The sequence below is a fragment of the Trematomus bernacchii genome, unplaced genomic scaffold (assembly GCF_902827165.1).
Source record: "Trematomus bernacchii unplaced genomic scaffold, fTreBer1.1, whole genome shotgun sequence".
NCBI lineage: Eukaryota > Metazoa > Chordata > Actinopteri > Perciformes > Nototheniidae > Trematomus > Trematomus bernacchii.
Window position 1 is genome coordinate 13,439,620 of NW_022988043.1, and position 24,387 is coordinate 13,464,006.

At 39.0% G+C, this 24,387-nt stretch overlaps 2 protein-coding genes across 3 annotated transcripts; both read left to right on the forward strand.

Annotated features, from left to right (window-relative positions):
• Nucleotides 1–241: 241 nt before the first annotated feature.
• malt1 (MALT paracaspase 1) lies at nucleotides 242–17,119 on the forward strand. 2 transcript variants are annotated; one of them, XM_034118391.1, is made up of 17 exons: nucleotides 242–669; nucleotides 1,637–1,803; nucleotides 3,864–3,985; nucleotides 4,354–4,501; nucleotides 4,608–4,786; nucleotides 5,033–5,129; nucleotides 5,237–5,284; nucleotides 6,154–6,177; nucleotides 6,284–6,328; nucleotides 7,664–7,867; nucleotides 7,955–8,132; nucleotides 8,978–9,049; nucleotides 9,138–9,265; nucleotides 13,788–13,931; nucleotides 14,545–14,702; nucleotides 14,847–14,972; nucleotides 16,099–17,119. In XM_034118391.1, exons 1-17 carry the CDS (start codon nucleotides 518–520, stop codon nucleotides 16,576–16,578), a joined length of 2,472 nt encoding a protein of 823 aa, XP_033974282.1. In that variant the 5' UTR covers nucleotides 242–517; the 3' UTR covers nucleotides 16,579–17,119. The 2 variants fall into 2 exon arrangements, with proteins under 2 accessions (XP_033974282.1, XP_033974284.1); XM_034118393.1 differs by lacking the exon at nucleotides 5,237–5,284 and having other exon boundaries at nucleotides 243–669.
• Nucleotides 17,120–19,306: 2,187 nt separating this feature from the next.
• Nucleotides 19,307–24,260, forward strand: emb (embigin). The gene is made up of 9 exons (XM_034118561.1): nucleotides 19,307–19,448; nucleotides 20,561–20,638; nucleotides 20,747–20,930; nucleotides 21,483–21,565; nucleotides 21,739–21,875; nucleotides 22,392–22,553; nucleotides 23,004–23,121; nucleotides 23,205–23,238; nucleotides 23,338–24,260. Exons 1-9 carry the CDS (start codon nucleotides 19,376–19,378, stop codon nucleotides 23,396–23,398), a joined length of 930 nt encoding a protein of 309 aa, XP_033974452.1. The 5' UTR covers nucleotides 19,307–19,375; the 3' UTR covers nucleotides 23,399–24,260.
• The last annotated feature ends 127 nt before the right edge of the window (nucleotides 24,261–24,387 follow it).

Here is a 24,387-nt window from a genome sequence, read left to right on the forward strand (position 1 = left end):
CGTGCGTGCGTGTGTGTGTCTGTGTGTGTGCGCGCGTGCGTGCGTATGTGTGTGTGTGTGTGTGTGTGTGCGACTCAGGTAGTGTAAGGGATGTGTCATGAAAAAGGGGAGAGTTTTCATTTTTCCAAGACTTCACCGAGTACATTACAGCCAAAGAGTGCAGATACCACAAGATGTCGGTGTTTCAATATTGAATTTATTTTACTCAACATTTCATTTGTGAAATGTATCCTGATCTATCTTCCCAAGATGGCAGCCTTTTGCATACTCTTGGGCAACACAAAATCCAACCTGCAAATGTACTTCATCTTGATGCATACACACTCTTCGGCAGGAGAAGCGCGCAGCTGCGTGGGGGAAAAACCAAAACGGCGCAGTAGGAGGGTCTGTATCACTTTTACCATTTCTTTCAGGAAGTCAACTTTTTTTGGTCGTGAAGTGAAGTGTTGTCAGGTGTAACACTAGTGTCTTCAGTCTAATTAGCGTTGATGGTAAACTTTTCTTGCCTGGCTCCATCATGTCGGACTCTTCTTTGGAGCGGTCCACGAAGATCAACTTGTTGAAGGAGCCGGCGGTGAAGAAGCTCTGCGATGTGTTGGACAAATCCAGCAAGAAAGGATGGCGAAAACTTGGAGAGATAGTCGGCAATGACAGACGGTTCAGAGTCAGGTAGGCTGAAATTAATACATTAAGAATTGACATGGTTAACCGATTAAAATCACAAAGATATTGTTGTTAAAACAATCCAAGCGTGTCTGACTCCTAGCGTTGCAGGCTGTATTATGGTATGATATATGAAATGTTTATTTTCTCATATAGATGAATTTACCTGGTTACTATAATAGCATTGTGCTTTATGCATTTGATGTTCTACACATTTAGTATTAAAGTGCCCAACTGTACGTTATAAGTTACAATTAAGTAGATAATAGGCTACTAGCCTACATATTAAGCAAGGTGCTGGATTGTTATTGTGAAAAACGTAAAAGACACAAAGGACATTCATGTTAATAATGCGTAACTCCTATAGATGGTTATGTGTCCACATCCTGTAAATGAACACATAGTTACATACAATAAGATTCTGTGCATAAAGTCTAAATCTGTTTGTATTTTTACTGTTTGTATTATAGGTTTATTATCACATAATATGACATATTGAGACAAAGACACATTTTACACCGAAAATGATGTAAACAAGCATTTTCAACAGCATCAGAATATATAATAACCTATTTTTTGGTGTCTTTTTAGAAAACAATTTAGGATTAAAAGAAGTTTCCAGCTCTGTGTTTCGATTTGGAATATCTGTGCTGAAGCTGAAACCTTGTTCTTACATTTAGATCATAGTTGAATATTTTGGTCAAAAAACAAGGTCAAAAGAATTGCACGTAATCCATTAATAAATCTATAAAGCCATCACCATGTAGATTTGACGTTATCTACTATTACTGTCCCCTATGCGGTGTTATTGCTGTTCAGCTATTGCCTGTTTATTTTGAATATGTCTATGTTTCATTAATTATCCTATATAAACCAGAGGGAAATTCCTTGTATGTGTCGACATACTTGGTAAAAAATGTGATTGTTATTTCTAAAATATGACGTGCTGTCCTCCTCTTGCTTCTTTCTCCAGCTCAGACGACATGGAGATGTGCTCTCTGAAGGTGCTGGAGCTGGAGGGAAGCCCGAGCCGCATGCTGCTGAGGCTCATGGGAGAACGAGGCTGCACCACGGGTCAGCTGGCCGACTACCTCCAAACTGTGGGCAACTCTGAGGCCCTGCAGTGCCTGAAACCTCCAGGTACAGGAACAACGCCTCCAGACTTTTGTTATCATGATATCAAGTATCCAAATCAGGGAGATCTTTGTTCTCTGTATTTGTAACTTTAGCTTTAAAGGTAAAGTATGACTCACCCTTACAGTACAACTGCCAGCCAGATTACAGTGAGTAAAAAAGCTCCTCATTCAAGTAAGGTTCAATCAGTTTTAGTTTTGTATTTATTTATTGATACTCTATTATTGTTAAAGTAATCTTTCTTAATTCAAAAATGCAGTTATAAGTCTCTGGAGATTTCCTGCTTTTCTTTGTCTTCTATCACATTGAACTGAACGGTTTAGGTGCTTGCCCCACGGGAACGCATACGGCAAAACGCATAGGATTAACGCAATCGTGGCGCTGTAACTTCCTCCACAAAAGCAGCGAAGAAGCATGGTTGTCATGGTTGCCCTTCTGTTTATTCACCGTGGTGGGGGCCGAGGGAACCGGGCAGAGTTTTTCGCCGGTCAACGTGTGTAAAAGTTTAAATCTTCCGGACAAAATTATAAAAGTGCCGGTCAAAGGTCTTCTTTGTTATTTATTAAGCTTTAAAACAAATGAATAACGACTATATATAATAATAAAATACACGGAGCCTGGCCTCTCTTTTTCCTCTCTTCTGACAGCGTCAGTGTCTGTCTCATGCAGCAGCTGATCCAGTAATGAGTGACCCGACAGTAAAAAATAAACATATTTATAACTAGTTTAGGTAGTTTGAGAGGTAATTAAAAATAGCTAAGGGTGATGATCTGACTTGAAGTGTGTGTTTTCCTGTGTAGCTGCTGACATGGAAGCAAGTTTCACATCTTTTCTTTGGTGTTTATTTTGAGGGTAGAACTGACAAAGATCCTGATATCAGACAGTTACAAAGCTGACATACAGAGGAACTGTGCGTCAGCCATATAAATCAGCCATATAAATCACTAAAATACGTAAGGGGAAAAAACAGGTTAACAATAAAGTGGTCATATATTTATGATTCACCAACACAATTAAAGGTGGGGTAGGTAAGTTTGAGAAACCGGCTCGAGATACACTTTTTGTTATATTCCATGGAATGCTCTTAACATCCCGATAGCAATGAATATCTTAAGTGCTTTGACAAAAAATCCATAAAAAAATGTCATCTGTGGAAGCCGTAATACTGTAATACTGCCGGCCCGGCTAAAATAACTGGATGGCCTACCTGCCTGTCAGCCTTCCATCTGTGCACAAACTTATCTCGTGCCCTCATTGGTCATGTGCGCGTTCGTGTGTGTTGGAGGAGGGGCTCTGTAAGGAAGTAGCAGATTTTCTCCGGTTGTGTATTTTCAAATTCTACGCACTCGAGCTGGTTTCTCCGAAATTACCTACCCCACCTTTAAATGAAATGAACAGACACTTACCATAAAGATGATCAGCGGGAGGAGCTGCGTGTCTCCGTCCTGTCAGATTAGACTTCACTCGCGTTTATGTCCATATCGAGAGAAAGATAAATAATCTGAATTCAGTGTGCAGTTTACTTTTGCGGGGGTGAGCAGCAGAGGTGGGGGGAGGCAGGGCTATTGCGTCATCATTACCACAAAATGATCGTATAGGTCCTACACACAGAGCCGTTGGACCCCCCCAGAGCGTTGCGTATGCCGTTCTATCCACCTTGGGACCCGTTATCGTTACCGCAGTTGTTTACTGCCATATTCGGTCATCCTAGTGTGGCAGAACGGTCTATATGACACTAAACAGTTACGCAAACGGCCGTATGCGTTCCCGTGGGGCAAGCACCTTAGACTGACACAACAAATCACTTACAGACATCACCTTTGCCATTTTTCACAATTCCTAAACCCTTACATTTCATAGATTGAAAAATAATCAATTAATCTAGGAAATAGTCATAATGTTAATTGCTTAAGTACAGTGAGACTGCATTAACACTTTTATGGGGAACCACCACCACATATAAACCCAATTGGGTGATTTTTACATTTTGTATTTAGTGTTGTCTTTGCTACAGATGTCTTTCAAATTAAAACAAAGCATGAATTAAAATACAAATTCTCCTAAAGCCCTGCAGATCCTCCTTCAGCCCCAGTCGGTGGCTCTTATATCCGGTCACAATCTTCGGCTGAGCTGCCTTGCTTCGGGCAGATCTCCAGTTCAGTACCAGTGGTTCAAGACCAAGGAAGAGGTGAGCTGCCACCCCTCCTACCCATACACTAACAACTTTAAAGGAAGGTTTTTTTGGATAAAATATGTGTGTGTTTCTTTGTTTTGTTTTTTGAAAGATGGCACTGTTTTGCCAGAGTCTGATCATTTTAATGCACAAACACAGACACGGATTCCTTCTGCATAATGTTCTCTGATCTTGAAAAATAACTAAAAACCTACAATGCACCTTGTGTATTCAACAAGATACACAGCCCTGGAAAAAATATCTTTTGATAAATAAAGTAGAGCCAATGGGGGATGAAGACAAAAGACCTAATAGTAAATGCTAAAGAGGCCATTCATTTTTTTCAAGTTAGTAAACAGTCTTCATATTTTCCACAACCACAGGTACCAAACAGCTTCTCTGCGGATCTGGTGATAAGTCCAGTCCATCTGAAGGATGCTGGCTTTTACATCTGCAGGGTCAACTCTGGAGATGCTTTTGAATTCAGCCGTTGGGCTCAGGTGGAAGTCATGGATGTCACTGTGTCTTGCGGTAAGATATTACACATGTTAAACTGCTGCTCTGTTTAACACTATATTTTCCCAACGAGATTGTAGAGATTAAATACCAATAATGGCTTGTGTCCTTCTCCTATCAGGGCAGAGTTATCACTCCTTAGAGGGTCGGCTGAAGATGGTGATCCAGCCTCAGTCACAGCGGCTATATGTAGGGGAGTCCCTGCAGCTGGAGTGTGGAGCGGTGGGACGGCCCATCCCTCGATACCAGTGGCACAGAAATGGCGTACCGCTCCCCAACGCCACAAAGAGGAAACTCATGGTGAGGAAAGGTTGTTAGGGAAGATGTATAGGTTAAGGGTTACTTAGGTTACTTTTTCTTTATGTTTGGAGACTTTTTTTTTCTGTTTAAAGTGAACAAACGGCAACATTTAGGCAGGAACATCTTTCTTTTTTAAGGAACAAGGCTTTAATACGATACGATAATACTTTAATGGTCCGATCAAGTCTGACATTTGAATTGCATCACAGCAGCTCCATGTTAATCAAAAACATCTATGCATTTTAGATTCCTCACTCGATACAGGATCATAGCGGCAGGTATCGCTGTGAGATCAGCAGCAGCACAGAGAGAATGTGGTCCAACGAAGTGGACATAGTGATCGGTAAGTCACACTTCAGTACATTTTTTAAAGTTGCAATTACAGTCCTGTAAAACCAGCTCTACTGTTGTTATGTCTGTGTGCTTATTTGCTTTGCTCTTGACTGAAAGAACCGAGGATATCTGTCCAGATTTCAGTGGCAATGGAGTGCTCGGAAGGTAGATTTGAACATACTGCTGCATGGTGTAATAAATGGCAGGAGGGGAACTATTGGCAAGCTTTAGCTGCATGCAAATGTAATTTTTTAACTTATGTAACTGCATGTGGGTCATGATCTAGATTGTTGCCACATAAACACTAACCAGCACAAGGTATTATTCACACAGTGTGATCTCCAGGTTTCGAATACATGCTTTTTTTATTTGACTAATGTCACTACTCTTAATCAAATCCATGCTAAACTATGGCTGTATTTTATATTTGTCTTATTTTCAAACAATCCCATGAAAAGACAAAATCCAACATTTTATCACCTAATACTGAAGTATGATCTGTGTTTCAAAGCCAGATATAGCTCATTCCTCTTTGTCATTGCTGCCGGGAAACATTTTACTATAAAAAAACACGTTACTGAGCCACGCTGTACCACAAGGTGACTTACAACTCTGATATAATTAACATTTAAACCATCCTGCTACTTCTGTAAATACTCACTAAAGCACTCAATGTGTATACTCAACAACTGAAAATATTCCCTAACAATTGCAGGTAATGTTTACAGAAAAAAAAAGGCCCGGAGTACTGAGGCTTTTTCAAAAAGAAAACCATGTTTTAGTGACCTGAACATACATGTGTTCAGTAGGACTGACAAATTGTTGGTTTTGTTGTATTTATGGGATTTCTTAACATTAGGAAACCATAGAATCCCAGCCTGAAATGTTTTGCATTGTGATTGAGTGTAATGCTAACCTTACATGTAAATAATATATTTTTTCCTAATCAAAAGGATATTTCAAAACAACAAGCAAAAAATGAAAAGTTGATCAGCTATTTAATTGTAATATTCTTGTATTTTTTGTATTTCCAGATGATGTTTTAACCATTGGAGAAGGTAAGAATAACTTTACTTTTAAAGGATTCATACATTTCTACTTATTCAAACACATCTTTTCCTTACACAGCTTTACTATATTCAAATTGTGACATCTCAATTGTAGGTTCCAGTGCATTTTTCCTAAATAGTATCCCAGATCATCTTTATGGTAAGTGTCTGTTAATTTAATTTAATTGTGTTGGTGAATCATAAATATATGACCACTTTATTGTTAACCTGTTTTTTCCCCTTACGTATTTTAGTGATTTATATGGCTGACGCACAGTTCCTCTGTATGTCAGCTTTGTAACTGTCTGATATCAGGATCTTTGTCAGTTCCACCCTCAAAATAAACACCAAAGAAAAGATGTGAAACTTGCTTCCATGTCAGCAGTAGCTGCTGACATGCAAGCAAGTTTCACATTACACAGGAAGCAAAAATGACACTTTACAACATATTAAAGTCACACAACAACAGAGAATATTACCTCTAAAATACCCGTAGAATAGTTTGACCAACATCTCACGGCATACTGTCACCAGAAAAAGAAAATCATAGATATTAATATCATTGTGTTTGACATTCTGAGAAATATTGCTTACATCCTGCCTGTATTTCTATGTAATTCTGTTTTTTACAATTCATCACTTCCTTAACTATTGGTTAAGGAAGTCCTTTTACAGATCTTTATTGTTATCAAATTAGAATAAATTAGATTAGAAAATCAACATGTAGGCAGGAGGAAAAATCTACACTATCTGCTCCGACATTGATCACAAGTAAATCCTCTGCTTCTCTACATGGAGTCAGCCAGTGAAGTTGCTTTAGCAGGCTTTATTAAGTAGGCGGTAAAAAAAAGGTTACAACCAGAACCTCCAACTGGTAACCGTGGGGCATTTTCTTTATTTTCTAGCAATAATTTGGATAAATGTATTCAGTGTTGTGGAGGGACTACTAATGTGTGACAGCATTATGTAATTAATTCATTATCTTGTGAGACGAAAAATCTAATTATATTACACTTTCTTATAAAAATGTTGGTGTTCACAAAGGAGTTGTACAACATAACGTTGATTTAGTTGCCCTGTTCAATCTTAATGCTAATTCTATTGAAGACCTTTGAATACAATTTTAAACAGTAAACAGTGTTGAGTACTGTTGTAAGGTGTACACTGCCCGGTTTAGGAATGCTGTGCTTTTAGTCAATCTTAAAAGTAATCAAATGTAAAAAGTAACATTATTAAGTAACTAATAAGTAACCCTCCAGACACTGAATATATGTATAATGTGCAGTGGGGTCATGGGGTTTATTGTAAGAAAGCCAAAATGCACAACCTGCAGTAAACTAGACATGACAATCATTGCAGTAAAAACTAAGCCCTTTACGGTTCTTTTTACATTTTCTGTTCACTTGTTGGTTCGTTAAGGTGTTTCATTGATGCATATGAGTTGTTTTCCCCCCTGTAGTTTTAAAGAGCGCTTTCCTCTCCCTCTCTCTCACAGCGACTGACAAAGTGGCGCTGCTGATTGGCAATCTGTCTTACCAGAACCACCCGCAGCTCAAAGCCCCCATGGTGGACGTGTACGACCTCACCAACCTCCTGCGGCAGCTCAACTTCCAGGTGGTTTCACTGCTGGACCTCACAGAGACGGAGATGAGGAACGCTGTGGACGAGTTCCTGTTGCTGCTACACAAGGGGGTCTATGGTACGTTAGGATTTTACTTTGGAATCTTGCTTGATGGTCGAAGATCTAAAAAGACTCAACTCACATAACATGGCGTTCACTTTTCAGGTCTGCTGTACTACGCTGGTCACGGGTATGAGAACTACGGGAACAGTTTCATGGTTCCGGTTGATGCCCCTAACCCGTACCGCTCAGCCAACTGTCTGTGTGTGCAGAGCATCCTCAAACTGATGCAGGAGAAGGAGACGGGCCTCAATGTTTTCCTGCTGGACATGTGCAGGAAGAGGTGAGGCAGTGGCTCAGTCCCTTAGACCTATTACATTTAACTGGGATTGTAAGTGATACTCACATTGCAGGAGAATTAGTATTTCCCGTTGCCAATATTTATAAAGTCAGCGTGACATGAGCTATTTGGGAAGAACATAGATTGGATCCGTTACAGAGAAAGTGTACGTCACTATGGCCTATAACAATGCTGGGAACAGTTTCAAAGTTGACTTCTGGGTATCAATAGATGTAGGTAAAAGAGTATAGTTACTCCAGTGTATCATAAAAGCAACCATGTGTAGGGAGTGCTCAGATTCATACTATACCTGAAATATTACAAACTATGAATACTGCAAGAAAACCAGAGTAACAATAGTAAGAATTTAAATGTTCTTCATTATAATGAATCATACAATGTATTACAATAAGAACTGCACAAATAATTGCCATGGGAATGCTTCCATGCAGTGTAATTTCCGCGAAAGCTTTTGTTTACTAAAATGTACATTTATTTTCTATAGGGTTTTCGGTAACAAATATATTTCTTATTGTTTAACGTGGCACATTTCCTCTTGAGTCATCAACCTATTTACAGTAGATTCATTTACATTTTGTTGAAGATTTTGCATTACATAATGGGAGAATTTGAAGCCCTATTAGATAGATGAAAGTGATAATAACTAGGAATTCTGAAGAGAGGAGAGAGAGACGGGTTTGACATGCAAAAGGTCAGTTGCAATCGAACCAGAGATGTTATTTCTGCAGTATTATGCGGCTTTAGGAGCCTTTAGGACTATATTTTGCTCCCAGCAGAACTGTTAAGGATTTACAAATGTGTTGTTGCATCTTTAAAAAAAATCCAGGAAATTACCATGATGACAGCGCTCCAAACATCGTCCTGAGGGTTACGGCCAACATTGTCTTTGGATACGCCACGTAAGTTTAAGACATCACTCATCATCCAAAACAAAATGCATACAGTTTTTGTTTCCAAGTGTAAAAATGTTGTGTTTTGTCTGGCCAGGTGCCAGGATGCAGAGGCCTTCGAGCTGAGCTCCAGCGGCTTCACCAACGGCGTGTTCGTCAAGTTTTTGAAGAAGCGGCTGCTGGACAATGAGAAGATCACCGTGGTGCTGGACAGAGTCGCTGAGGGTGAGAGAGACCAGAAACACCACACATGATAATAACATGAAGCGCTTAAATAATTACTTATATAAATAATACAAAAAGATCTTTCAAATGTGTATATCATTCATATTTTCCATATAAACAAATATTATGTCAAAAGAACAAAGAACCCTCACAAAAAAAGAAAAATTATAAATAAAAACAATAACCATTGTTACCGTTAATATATTCATTTCAAAATATAATATTACAATAGCAATCAATCTATTACTTGTTTAACCCCTCCTACGAATAATATATATGATATATATGTAAAGGAAAACGACTTACTGTAGTTAAATTAAGTTAGCTAGTTAATGTATTTAATTTGTGTTGAAGATTACCATGAAGAATTAAAAGACAATTTTCAGTGTTTGGTTATGAAGTCAATTGTTTTACAGTTTGTTTCCCATAGGATGTGTTTTCATCTAGGCCAGGGGTGGGCAAACTTTTTGGCTCGGGGGCCACTATGAGTTTTAAAGTTTGACAGACGGGCCGGGCCAGTAGCAGATGGTTGAAAAGTGGCGGCTGATATTGTATTCTTTAAAAACTGCAACGGTTTCTTGGCAAATAAGACATACAGCCTTATATCGCACTTCGATTAACAAATATGTAGCTGTCCACTGCTCATTAACATTGTCTACTTCTCTTTTCCTTGGTCCACTCATTGTTACAGATGCAGGTTCAAAGGTGAATTATTGCGTCATTGCGTCATTGTTTGCGTCATCGTTTGCGTCATGACGTAACCGTTTACGTGCCTTCTTATTACCCACACGGCGTTTAACGTCACTGATTTTCTCCGCAACACCGCTCACAACAACATCAATAGAGGACTGCGTCGGGTAGTTTGTAATCATACGAAACCAGATTAAATTAAATAACTACTTCTCCAACCTTATACCTTTCTCCAGTGTGCCGTGGGGCATTGTTTATTAATGTGGTTCAGCGGCATTATCGCCCGCTGCAGTGCTGCTCTTCCACCGGAGTTTAGTCTGATTGATTGATTGATTGAAAAGTTTATTAACAGCTTGTATATTGGGTACAGTACAGTAACTCAAAACATACAATTGTTAAGGGGATGCAGACCAGAGAAAGACTTTCGTCTTGTTTACATCAGGGTCCCCCATTTCCAATTCATCATATCATTTAAGACATATAAGACATATTTGACATACAGATGGCTCATTTACAATTTACATACAGGTGTTTTTTTTACATACAGATGGCTTATTTACAATTTTCATTTTAGATTTCGTTCTAATACATCCTAACCGGACATTTAAGACATACCAAGTCTACAGATATACAGTTAGTAACAGAGTCTAAAATGCTGAGTATATACATAGATGGGGGGGGGGGAAGCTGTCCATTGTACGACAGGTTGAGATTTGTACCATTACCGGGGCCAGTTTTGCAATGCTCTCCCCCGAAGGTGCTCTTTAAGAGAGGTTTTGAAGGTAAGTATAGTTTTACTTTCCTTTACAGTTGTGGGAAGAGCGTTCCACCTTGATGTGGCATAATTGCGAAACGTGTATTCCCCCTTTTTTGTGCCAAATCTGGGTTTTACATGATTTGTGGAGCTCCCTCTGGTGTTATGATCATGGTATTCCTTGACCTTTGGGAAGAATGTTGACATGTACATGGGTACCATAGAGGTGTAGTGGATCTTGTAGACCAGGCCCATTGCAAGTAGCTGTACTCTGTCATCTACTCTAAGCCATCCTAGGTTGTCAAAGTGGGCAGAGGTGAGGTGGGTTCTAGATGAAAGGTCAAGCAGTAGTCTGACCAGTTTATTTTGCGATGTTTGAAGTTTTATTTTTAGCACCTTGGAGGTGCTATGGTACCATGACGTGCAAGCATAGTCATAGTACCCTTGAATGAGTGCTCCTGCCAGAGTTTTCAGGGTGTTTTTGTTTACCAGAGAGGAGATCCGGTATAAGAATCTAGTTCTTTGATTGACTTTTTTTATTACATTGGACGCCATTTTGTCACAGGAGAGGTTTGCCTCAAGAATAGATCCTAGGTATGTAATTTCCTTCTTACTTGTGACAATAATGTCACCCACTGCAACTGAGAAGTCGTCGGATTTGCTGAGATTATGTTTCGAACCGAAGAGAATGGACTCTGTTTTACCCAGGTGTAATGATAATTTATTATCGGCGAGCCAGGTGCAGTCTACTGTTAACTCACGGCATCGGCCGCTGAAAAGTCTTCGCTGTCTGACTGTCACACAAGCAGCTGATAAATATCCCCCATCCCCATCAGTGAATGTGTGTCAGTCTGAATTGACGCTGTTTGGCATCACAACGCTGTTAGGAAAGTTTCTCTGACATTCTACAGGTGATGTTAGCATAGCAACCGCAGCTAATCAGACTTTCTTGACTACTTGTTGCTATCATATTGTGGGATAAGCCGTTTTCTACACGCATATTTTACCGGCGTAGTTTTCGTCATGATTTTACTTGTGATGGCCACATGTAGCCCATGTATTTATTCCATCCGATAGCTGCAATAATACAAAACAACAGGAAAACGTCTGCCTCTTCACAATGGTCAATAACAGTGAACGGATGGACATTAAAGTAAGGTCAAATAAACAGAATCACACTAAGCCTGGTTAGTGTTGCCTGACTTTATATAAGTGTGTGGTCGCGTTCTAGTCACTTTGCTCAGCGCTACTGCTTGTTACAACTTGTATTCGCTGTACTCGCCATGATTTTGGAAATAAATATAGCCTATAATAACTGGGATGGTCCAATGATGTCCTTCTGCATAATAATTAGCCACGTGTATCTTTTTGTTGTAATGAGAGTTTGTATTTTCAGAGCAGTCATTGATTTTATTATCAGGCAAATTGGCTTTCAGTTCGGACTTTTAGGGTTGCAAAATAATAGGAAGTCCAGCCTCATGTTTGCATTATAAAATGGCCAATTAGCACCGGTCACGCTGAACAGCTGATGCAGCTGAGGCTGACATTAGCTCTGCATGATTGTGGTTTGACATTTTGAGCTTATGATTACACCTTATTAAGTGGAGATACCCACAGTGGCTACAACACATCCTGTGGGGGAAATTGTTTATAGCAAATGTCATAGCAATCCATCCTGTAGTTATTTCGTTATGGGTCAATTTCAGCTCAACATTGCTACCTATTTTTTTATGGGCCCAGTTCTTAATTACTAACAATTCATGACTTCAAATATGTAACACATGTACATGTGACTTTGTCTTTGGCTTATAGGGAGAATCAAATCTGGATCCGTTTTTATCAGATCCGGTGCAGCCTTTATATATAGAGTGAAGTCCCGCCCATCAACTTCCGACCCATGGGACCTTATTTCGGAAAAATTATGCATTGAAGTCAATGGGGAGAGAAAGATTATCTTTCGATCCCGTTTGAATTGTGCCACGAATTACACATATGATGTTTGTCAATCTTAAATAATAATTTCCATGTAAAAAAAGTCACAGTTTGTCGTAAAACTGTTGAAATATAAGACTATGAAAAATACGTAACTAGAAAGACTACAAATCCCAGAATCCCGGCTCTTACGAACCGACTAACTCCCCTTGTGTGTATGTACAGCTCTCAACATGCCCAGACTTGTAGTGATTTTCACCTCTTTTAATACTTTTCGCCTCATTCTGAAAGAAATAAGTGAAATGTGCCAACGTGACGGCCGTCTTGGTGTGTGGTGCGAGACGGGAAATGTAGGTCATTGAGCGGTTCACACAAAAAAGTGTTACTTCACAGTTTTACGACACATTTTTATTTTTTTGACTTGTAAAATTATCTTTTAAATTGACAAACATCATATGTGTAATTCGTGGCACAATTCAAACGGGATCGAAAGATAATCTTTCTCTCTCCATTGACTTCAATGCATAACTTTTCCGAAATAAGGTCCCATGGAGCTCCCCCGGAAAGGGAGGGACTTCGCCTCTCTATTTGGTTCTTAGATCTTGCCGGGTTGCCGAGTGGGGCCAGACTCCAGCAAAGGTCAATTGTGTCTAGAGTGCGCCATCTAGTGGGATCAACTGAAATGCCGGGTATTGCAGGAAAAAGGCAAAATTAATGCGGTCTTTACTATAATTTGGACAATCTTGTACCAATATTCGGCGGGCCGGATTAAAAAGCCCAACGGGCCGTATATGGCCCGCGGGCCTTAGTTTGCCCATGCCTGATCTAGGCCAATAAAGTTGATTAAATGTAGCATGCTTTGAATTATTCATCTCAAAATTGTATTTGCTCGAGGGCTAATGGAGTTTCATTTTATATGCATGGTTAATGGAAAATGACTTGAGGTGGATGTAAAATGCACTTACTTTTGAACCACATTTAGGATACCTTCAGGATGGGCTAATTAAATGTGCTTGCATAATGTGAGTCTCAGTGAGCTCACAGTGCAGGTCGGACCGGGTCATGTTATGGAGTTTTTAAAATATTGTGTGGTATTCCAGTCAAGACAAGCTGTTGGTAAACATGTAATCCATATCTTGTGTCCAGATATGGGTCAGTTTGACGCTACGAAGGGGAAGCAGGCTCTGGAGATCCGCAGTAGTCTGTCGGAGAGGAGGGCGCTGACGGATCCTATCCTGCCCGGCGACAGCGGTGATCACGCTCACAGACTCCAATGGGCAAAGGCTCACGGTATGTTTAACAAAGTTTTGAAAATGTTTGTTTAGTATTGTATCACTGCACTCAGTACTGCACGCTCAGTCAAATGTTGACTCAGGTTAATGCTGACTAAACACTTAGTGCTCACTCAAATTACACACACATGCACACATTGAGGCTTCTCAAGAAAACCACACTTTTTTTTAGAAACATGATGGGAAGAGTAAGAAACCCCCGATAATAAAAATTAGCACCTCTGGTATCAGCTAAAAAATATTTGCATAGGGAACACAGAAGCTAGCAAGGAAATTAACATAACTTCCAGTCATTTTGTCAAATATTACAACCTGGTAAACTACCAAACTACCTGTGGAGTGTTCTCTTTAAGTGGTTTCAAATCTGTTTGGCTTGTGAAACCATTCAATTAAGGGTACCTGAATCTCAGCTTGGGTATCGCTGATGTTGAAGATTTTAAAATGTAGAGCCTTTAAGAAAAGATGATCTTGTGACTTTTTGTGTGTGGAATAACAATGAAGTTTAGAAAGAACTGTTTTAAAATGTCCATTTATCTTTTTATCTTTTTATCTATTTATCCCCTATTCATTCATGTCTTTTTTTTTTTTTTAACTTGTGTACTGTATTCCAGAGCTTCCCGAGAGCATGTGTCTTAACTTTGACTGCGGGGCTCAGATCAAGCTGGGCTTCGCTGCAGAGTTCTCCAACGTGCTCGTCATTTACACTCACATCGTGAAGAAGCCCGAAAACATGTCGTCCTGCCAGGCGCACGTCACAGACTTCTCCCAGGTCAGTATGTTGTCATGAACACTGGCCATAAAGACAGAAATACATTTCTCACCTCTCTCACCTATCTAACAGCACATGTACTGTAAATGCCCATAAAGTGTGTTCATATTGTCCACTGCCACCTGCATGTGTTCCTCACTACAGGACCTTGATGTGGACCCTAAGGAGATGAACAGAGAGACCCCAGAGGAGACGGGGATCTACCTTCTGTCCAGCAACCTGCCCCAGCACTGCCTCTACACCAGAGTCAGCTCTCTGCAGAAACTCAGGGTAAAACTCAACATGACAATCTCTTTATAAACATCGATGTGGTTTTTTAACTCAATTTCTTTGTTTAAAAAAAAAAAAAAGTTTGACAGTTTTTGTTATGTTTATAGGGTTTTAGAAAAAATGTCTAGCTCTTGAGGAAGCCTATTGTTTCCTGTTTGAAGCCCAACGTTTAATAACCTGTCTTTAACACATTTTGTGTTACCCCATTAGAGCTGGTGGTGGCTCATCCTTAGGTCATCATGAATACCTGTACCAAATCCCTCTTACATTTTGTCAATAGTTAAAGGTAGGGTAGGTAAGTTTGAGAAACCGGCTCGAGATCGCTAGAATTTGAAAATACACAACCGGAGAAAATCTGCCACTTCCTTACAGAGCCCCTCCTCCAACACACACGAACGCACACATGACCAATGAGGGCACGAGATAAGTTTGTGCACAGATGGAAGGCTGACAGGCAGGTAGGCCATCCAGTTATTTTAGCTGGGCCGGCTAAAATGATTGGTCGTGCTGCTTCCACAGATGACATTTTTTTATGGATTTTTTGTCAAAGCACTTAAGATATTCATTGCTATCGGGATGTTAAGAGCATTCCATGGAATATAACAAAAAGTGTATCTCGAGCCGGTTTCTCAAACTTACCTACCCTACCTTTAAGAGATACAGCTCTGTAAAAAATTAAGAGACCAATCCAAATGTTTTTTAAATCTCAATCTCTACATGGATGGCAGCCATTCAATTCCAGAGTCTGTTGAATTCCAACACAGAGAAATGTTGTCAGTAGTTTAAAGAATACAATTAAAAAACATTTATTTTACTCCAACACATACCTATAAATAGTAAAACCAGAGAAACTGATAATGCTGAAGTGGTGTCTTAATTTTTTCAAGAGCTATATACCCTTGGTATTTAAAAATTCAACTCATATTCTATATCATGTATCATACCCTACCAAACTTAATCACAAAATATATCAATATATCACTGGACAGAATAGATATTTTATTCTGTGATCATGTGTTCATCCGAGAAAGCGTTTTGATACATTTAGCTTTGAAGCCCATACAAATACAAATGAATCCCTTTTTGTTTCTAAACACTATTCCTCCTCTAACCCACCGTGCAACAGGAGGAGCTGGTCTTTACCGTGTGCCTTCAGGGAACCTTCCCCGCCATGGACGATGAATCCGTCCACTGGACCAAAAGCATCAGCATCGGCCGGCCGCTGATCGCCCGCCTGGACCTGAACCGGGCGATGAGGAGGAACAGCTGTCTGCAGACCTGCCTGATCCCCCACAGCCCGTCCCACAGCCCCTGCCATAGCCCCGGGCCCGAACACCACCTGCACCCCCCCCACGGGGGGCACCAGGTCCAGGACTTCAGCCGCCTGTCACCACTACACCTCTGCCCTGACGTCACCGAGCGCTTCCAGGGTGCAGTGGGGGGCTGTGGGGATTCCTACTACGACAACCTGTGCCAGCCTTTCTACGAACCTGCTGTCGGACTTTCAAGCTCCCCAGGCCGGCTCAGCATCCCCATAGAGACCACCGACGACATCACCGAGCTGCAGACCGTGTTCATCAACAGCCTGCAGCTTCAGCAGCAGTGAGACGCCTTCAAATGTCTGGATTACTGCTGCTCCTTCTGTTAAACGATGTGACTTAATACGCTGTTCTTTTAAATATTGTATTCTCCTATGTACTTTTATTTTTGGGAGTTTTTTATAGGTATCTAGTATAATGAAGAAAAGTGTAGTAAACGTAGTACCGCGATTATGTGTGGTAGAGGTGTCAATTTACTAATAGTTGACAGAAGAAAAGCAAAGATACTGGATGGTAGTTGCAAGATCAGACATATTTTTTACAAAGCTAGAATTGTAAGTCTTAAATAATGTTTTTAAATATGAGCCAAATGAGAACTTACTGTATATAATATTATGGGGCTGTATGATTTAGGTGGAATAATATGAACACAAGGCCTTGCCTGTCTTTACTGCAAGAATAGCATTGTAAACATTTGTACATGTAAGTATTTTTTGTAAGTCAGATGAAAGAGAGGCTGGAGGTGATACCTTTGCTGTACAATTAGAAGGAAAATCTAAAACCATCAGCCGACATTTTATAATAAAATAAACTTGGCCGTAAAAACAACATGTCTGACATAAAATCTGATTTAAATCTGCCACCCATTTTCCCAAAAGCTATCAATGTTCTGTTTTGTATCCCTCAGCATGGCCAAAAAAGGCTCCTCTATTAAGACTTAGTTCTGCTCCACTAGCTGTGTCTAGTACTCTCTGGACCTGCCTGCTGCACCTACTCTCAGCAGCTCCTCTCATATTGGCGTTTAGTCACTGTTTGCTCTTCAGTGAACTGCAAAACTTCCCAAAATAGTTCCACTCACTAACTTTCCTGCTGCGATTTGAAGCACTATTCACTTGATAATCCCCAACAAAGTAATGTTGCTACTTTTAGATTGGATCGTCTCTCTACATAAGAAACCAAGAGTCTTGTCTGTGCAACGCTGTCTCACAAAGTGACAGAAAGACAGCCAAAACCTGCAGAATGAGCCAAAGAACCAGTTCAACCTGGTTTTACACAGTAATTATTTAAAGTTTGAGGTAAAAAATGAACAGGAAATTGTCTGTAAAGACAGAACAGTAACTAGTGGTAAAAGGTACTAATGTCGAAAGAATGGTACAAACACCATATAAGCCAACCTCAAGGTAAAGTTGATACCAGATACCTGGGGGAGTGTGTGAGGTGCATTGAAAACTGTGTGCTTGGGTTCATTTCACAACTTTTTTACTTGTATGACGCAATTCAAGAGTTTGTGACACTGATATTTCACAAACTCATGTTCTCATATATGGTGTTAATATAGCATTACTCAAATAAATCACATATAAAAAGATACTAATTTAATAACCCGGACCCATTTCTACTTTTGGGAACATTAAGGGGAACATGATTTAGACTAAATAGACCACCTAGAATACATTTCTGACAAGAAACCCCCCCTAGTGTCAAATATCTGAAATGTGACATGTATGTCACATTGGGCTTTAATGGTAAAATAACTCTTATTTTAACTTAATTATTGAGGAGGATTTTTTGGTTTAAATTAGTTTGAACATTCTTTTAATTGAAGAATAAGAACATATTAACTCAATATAATTGAATCAGCTAAATCAACTGAGCAGATCATAATCATATTTCTAATTGTGCATATATGTCACTTTGGGTTTACTGTGAAAGTTTAGGGTTAAAGTCCCGATGTGACATCAGTGTCACAGCGATATTTATCTCATTTGTTTCATATCAATTTGATCAATACATGTTTCCACAACAGGTTAAATTTAATAAAGGACATGTTATGTAAGCATTTTAATTCTTAAATGGCTTGAATTTTACCTTTAGCAACAACAAAAAAAGCTTTTGAAATGTAGCTCATTAAGTCACATGGCACATGGACATCTTGGACATGTTGTCATGGGAACACAAAATCACATGACCTGGACCATGACCCACCAGACTGTTCAGGGTGTGTCACTTAGGACTTCATGAGATCAAATAAAGGCTAAAGCTGTATAAGGAACTTTCCAGAACATTTAAAGTTCATGTGACACCTGTGTCACGGTGGGTCCTTATGGGTTAATAATCCTAATTAATTTACTGACCAGTGATTGCTTAAAAATGACTAAGAATAAAAAACCGGCGATCAAAATATAAAATGTATAGTAAATATTACTAACATCAGGGCGTAAAATATTTAATATAAACAGAAATGTAACAATATGCATGATAATGACTGTTAAATGTTATATTGGCCATGAGTATGAAGGAATAATTAAATGTGATATTATTTTTTGCTGAAATTAAATGTTTATCTCCTTTATAAACATTAAATAGATTACGTAAATCTACCTTAAATATCAGGTTTCATAGTATGCTCAAAATGTATAACAAAGACGAACCCACTACAGTAGCAGTGGTAGTGGGTGTTTCCACTCCTGTCTGTTTTCATGAGGGCTGGCAGGTCATGTCCTCTCTCATAACACATAGGGCACCTTGGAAAAAGCTACATAATAGCAGACCACTTTTTATCTCCAAATCTCGCTCCAAAGCAGAGGAGGGTGTACATACATACATGGTTTGTCCGGCATGCATTCCCTCACAGGACAGTTCACTGCAACCCGGCATTGAGAAATGAACCCTTTCTGATTAAATAATGGATAGAGTTGCCTGCCACAAGCTGCACAGTGATACCATGGCTGTGTCACTTCTACAGGGAGGAGGAGGAGGGGGGGGGGGAGGGTAGGAGGAGGAGGGGAGGTGGTTCTGAGGCGATGCAGCAGGCAGAGAGAGGCGAGAGCACGAGGAAGAAACCTGCACAGTGGGATAATAATCATGTCAGCCTCCTGGAAGCAGCTCTGTTTGCAGATCCTCCTGCTTCTCGTCTCCTGCAGACACATCAATACAAGTAAATAGCCATTTGGGTTTATTATTGACTGTGTGGGGTTGTGTTAAAACCTTGTTCTGCCTTTTTCTTTCCCCCTCTAAATGGTCTGTAACCTTGTGAGGAGTAGAAGAAGACGTCACATATCTTCCACAATATCATGTACAACTGTCTGGAAATTCCTGATATTCAATGTCTGTTTTTTTTTATGTGATAGTCTGAGACAGCCATGATCACATCCCAAACTCCATAAAAAAAGAAAATATATTATTATTATTCAAGGATTTAAAAAAAATATTGATTTGAAATAATTGTATATAGCTGTGATCAGGGATATAACAGGGATTCTCATGTTACTGAAGATTCAATTTATTGTGTTTTACTCAACACACATTTGCATTTGGTTGGACCCAGTTGTCCTTAATGTAATAGCTCAAGAGTAGTTTTTGTATTTTTTTTGTATAGCTTTGATACTTTGAAATAAATAACTTCAAAAAAGAAAAATAATCGGGTTGAATGGAAACTTTGTTATTTGTTCATTTCCACAGGCCTCAAGAAATTAAAAGCAGTTTATTTATATTATATATATCTATATATCTATCTATATATATATATATATATAGACAGGCAGACAGACAGATAGATAGATAGATAGATAGATAGATAGATAGATAGATAGATAGATAGATAGATAGACAGACAGACAGACAGATAGATAGATAGATAGATAGATAGATAGATAGATAGATAGATAGATAGATAGATAGATAGATAGATAGATAGATAGTCCTCCAAATAAACACTTAACAACAACACTTTGAAGGGGACACTTATTGTTAAGTTGTCTAAAAACCCGTATTTTAATTTCTGTCCTCTATGGGGGACATCACACTGGAGCCTTTATCTCATACATCATGCATGCAGTTTATTTTTGTCCTAATGTTCTGTGTAAAAATAAACCTCCTGGGCTTTCTAGTGATGTAATACTCATGGGGGTGGGGCCAGCTAAACACATAGCTCATAACCACCAAGTAATTCCCTAAAGACAACTTTAATTTAATTTTTAAAAAAGCCAGTACAGATAGATTTAGATGTTCATTTTGTGTGCTTTATATAATTGCCTGTTTTCCTTTCAGAGACACCTGGCCCTACCCCCCCGCCGCTGATTCCTATCGATCAACTGCCAACAGATGTCAGGAGCGTTGCTCTTAAAGGTCACTATTTTTCAATTGTAGCCTATGATGGCAGGGATAAGTGTTTTTTTTAGGTTATTGTGAATGTTTGTTCATTATGAATTTTCATTGTGCATGTGCTCCACGCAGGTGAGAGCCACACAGAGAAGGTGGAGCTGTTGAACCCTGTGAATCTGGCTCTGGAGTGCACCTGGACAGGTAACCAGGACAAACTGGCAAACATAACGGGGCTCTGGAGGAAAGATGGCGAGGAGGTAAAGAACAGCAATCAAACAGTGCCGATGGAGAACGATCAGTATAATCTCAAACGAGTGTAAGTACTTCACATGGCAACTATTTCATCCATTAGCTCAAGTAATTTGAACTTTTTCCTAAACTAATTTGTCTCTTTTGATAGGCCTCAATCTACTCACGTTTATGCATTTTTACATCATCATTTACAAAAATAGTCAATAATGTGCATATATTGTTAGAATTTGTAGAAAATATTATTTTTTAATGTACAGCAGCTAGAGAAAATGACTTTGTTTTACTTTTTATTTCAGTCTAATGTACAATTTTAGACATATTTTGCTGTTTTTCTAGTATAACTACCTTATTTCAATAGAAGAAAGTACTTTATTTAATTTACCTGAAAGTAAAACACATTAAATGCCTACCACTCACATTTAAATTATTCATCTTCTTCTTAGCCTTTATTTATCCAGGTAAAAAATCCCATTGAGATCAACGATCTCTTTTACAAGGGAGACCTGTCATCATATTAATGTGTTGCATAATAGTCAGGTTTTACCCCAAAATCACTTCTTTTTTTTAATTGTCCTAAATCTAACATAATATGGTTTGTATATATTTTTGCTTACAGGTTCAGCATTGTCAATGAAGAAGACCTTGGAAGTTACACATGCGAGTTTGGAAGTAAAGCCAAAATAGACTTTGTTTTGGCAGGTACAAATCTAATTATTTAGTTATATTAATCACATTTGTATGCATTGCAAATGTATCAGCAAGTCCCTGTTGTTTCATTATAATGAATATCAATAACTACTCTGAGTAACTCTGTTTGAATGGTACAACAAGCTGTGTTTTTACCATGCTCTTTCCCCCTGTTGTCCCCACAGCTCCACAGATCGGGGACGTGCGGGACAAGCCGATAGTCAGCTATGTGGGGGACTTTGTGGTGATCACATGCAAAATGGAGGAGACCAAACCAGAGCCCAGCACCTGGTACTGGTACAGAGCGAACGGTACAGACAAGGTGGGTGAGCTGCACAGAGCTGTGGCTAAATGAGATTAGGCCAATTGTGACATTTGAATTGACACCATACATTTTTGTTTTTGAATAAAGATTGAATAATGCCATCTGCACGGTACAGCCCTACACACTCATGTTGTACACACAGGTGTTTTCACTTAATTGGCTGATTAGACCTCTTCTTTAACTGTTCTCAAGATGTGTCTAATCAGGCAAATTGAAAACACGTGTGCAGGTGTCTATGGATGAAAGTAAATCTGTAATAATATTCAGAATATTGACTTTGTTTAAAGTATTTTCAGTTACAAAAACTCAATGTAGCGATGTAGCTTTGTTCCTGTCTCTTCAATAAAGGCACTGGTGGCCCAAAACAAATCTTTCAAAAACAAACTCAGATGTTTTATTTTTGTTTCACAGTTAAAGATTGTGAATCTGCAACAAAAAAAATCAACACATTAAAATGTAATGTAAATATATATAAATGGCCACTGACCCATTTCACATTCTTTATCGTTCCAGAAGCAGATTATTGCAGCTGAAGAGCCTCTTCGATATGAAATCAAAAATGAAGAAAGGAAGACCAAACTAGTGGTGTCCAGCCTGGTGGAGACCGACGGAGGCTTGTATTTCTGCGGGGCGGTGTACGCCATCAGCACCAGCATGAGCCACGTAGAGCTGAAGGTCAGATGTGGAAAGTATAAGTGCATTTACTCAAACACTGTGCTTAACTAGTGGTGTTTGGTCACAAGCCATAACGGTTGAGAACAATGCACTGTCCACATTACTCTTCTCAGCAGGTTTCATTTTAACATTAAGTTTGAGACCCAAGGACTTTCCATCATTTGTACAAAAAGATCAGAGACGTTTTTTCTTCTCTTCTTCCCCATTAAACATTTCAATACAGCTCAGATTTATCCTGTGACTTGTGAGTAGGAGCTTGTTGCGAAACACCACGTAAATTAACTAATGAAGAAGTTAAAACTAACTATCTAAAAATGTACAAATCACATTTAACTTTGTATAGTTAAAGTACATTTTGCCTGCAATACTTCTCTACTTGTATTTTAGGTAAAGTGTTTTACTTTTTCTTGTAATTGAGTATTTTTCAATTTTCCACTGTTACTGCTGAAGGTCATCAGCTTCCATGAGCCTCTGAAGCCCTTCGTCGCCATAGTGATCGAGGTGATCGTCCTGGTCGCCATCATTCTGCTCTACGAGAAAAGCCAGTCTAAGAAAAACAGCACAGCAGGTAATCAGACAGAAACAGACACTTCTCTTCATCTGTGTATCGTATGTTGTGTTTTACATTGAAATATTCTGCTTTATTCTCAGCGGAGAATGGGACTACAGACCAAACAAATACACTGTGAGTACTATGAGAGTGGTGCATTTTTTTAAATACTTTTTAAGTTTTATGTATATATTTGTAAGTTTTTATGACGTGAATGTTTTGTTTCCTTATCAGGACTCAAGGAGAAAGTAATGGACCAGCGGAAAGTTCTTCAATGAGACAAAGAAAAGTGTAAAGACTTGAAATCCAAAAAGATCCAAGCTTCTTTCAAACTAATTTGCTTATATTCAAATGTGAATTATATACTTTAAAAAGCAATATCTCAGCAACTATTTTGTGTATGTGTTCACCAAACAAAGTGCAAGTACATGTTCACAAGTAGCCTCTTTTAGGTGTAATGTTCACTCTTATCTCACTGGAACATGTTTTCTATTCTAATCTAACTGTGCTGTCATGGCAGCTAAAAGAGCAAAGCATTTACCTTCTGTGTTATTTTCTCTATCTTGCCCTGTATTCACCCACTTCCTGAGGAAAAACTCAAACACATCGCTATTTCTTTGACACCTCTCAAAAAGGAAGTACATTTTTTTTTATTTCTGGCAAGTTAAACCTCAACTCCCCATTACTTTGTATTCATGAGTAATGGTTCGTGAGCAGTGCCTTACACTCTTAACAAGCACTTTCATTCATATTGTGCTTCTGTCTTTCTGTTTATCTTTCCTTTTTTCCATACCTTTAGGTTTTCCCAAAATGCTGTTTATTAGCTTTAATAACATGTGTATCAATCCTCACATATGCAGATGCTTGTGTGTTTTTCATGTTGATGTATCAGAAGGTGGTCCGAGTTATCAGCCTGCATTTAACCTTAAAGGTGTACCACTATATGTAAACACGCAAATGAAAACTACCAAGTCACTGCCTGGAATAACTAAGAACGCCTTTGTGTAGCTGGTATGGAGACAGTGTTTCCAAAGAGAAACCTCAAAGTCTGCTTGTATAGAACTACTGCACATGTGAAAAGAAGTTGTATAAATCCTTATGAGGCTTCAGATGGAGAAGAAGAAAGGATATATGGAATAAAAGAGGATATATCTGCATCAGTTGTATGGTCTTCCTTTAGTCAAGTAGTATAATGCTAAATCCATGCATTACTCTTTGAAAGGGAAGTGGGAATACAAGTTAAAAGATGCCTATAAATGCTAAAAATGTTGTTGTAAGCCCTGA

Coding starts and splice junctions, on each gene's coding strand:
- malt1 (XM_034118391.1), top strand. CDS start 518: ATGTCGGACTCTTCTTTGGAGCGGTCCACGAAGATCAACTTGTTGAAG. Junction 5,285..6,153: donor GGCAATGGAGTGCTCGGAAG/GTAGATTTGAAC, acceptor TTGTATTTCCAG/ATGATGTTTTAACCATTGGA. Junction 7,868..7,954: donor GCTACACAAGGGGGTCTATG/GTACGTTAGGAT, acceptor TTCACTTTTCAG/GTCTGCTGTACTACGCTGGT.
- emb (XM_034118561.1), top strand. CDS start 19,376: ATGTCAGCCTCCTGGAAGCAGCTCTGTTTGCAGATCCTCCTGCTTCTC. Junction 20,639..20,746: donor CAGGAGCGTTGCTCTTAAAG/GTCACTATTTTT, acceptor TGCTCCACGCAG/GTGAGAGCCACACAGAGAAG. Junction 22,554..23,003: donor TGAGCCACGTAGAGCTGAAG/GTCAGATGTGGA, acceptor TTACTGCTGAAG/GTCATCAGCTTCCATGAGCC.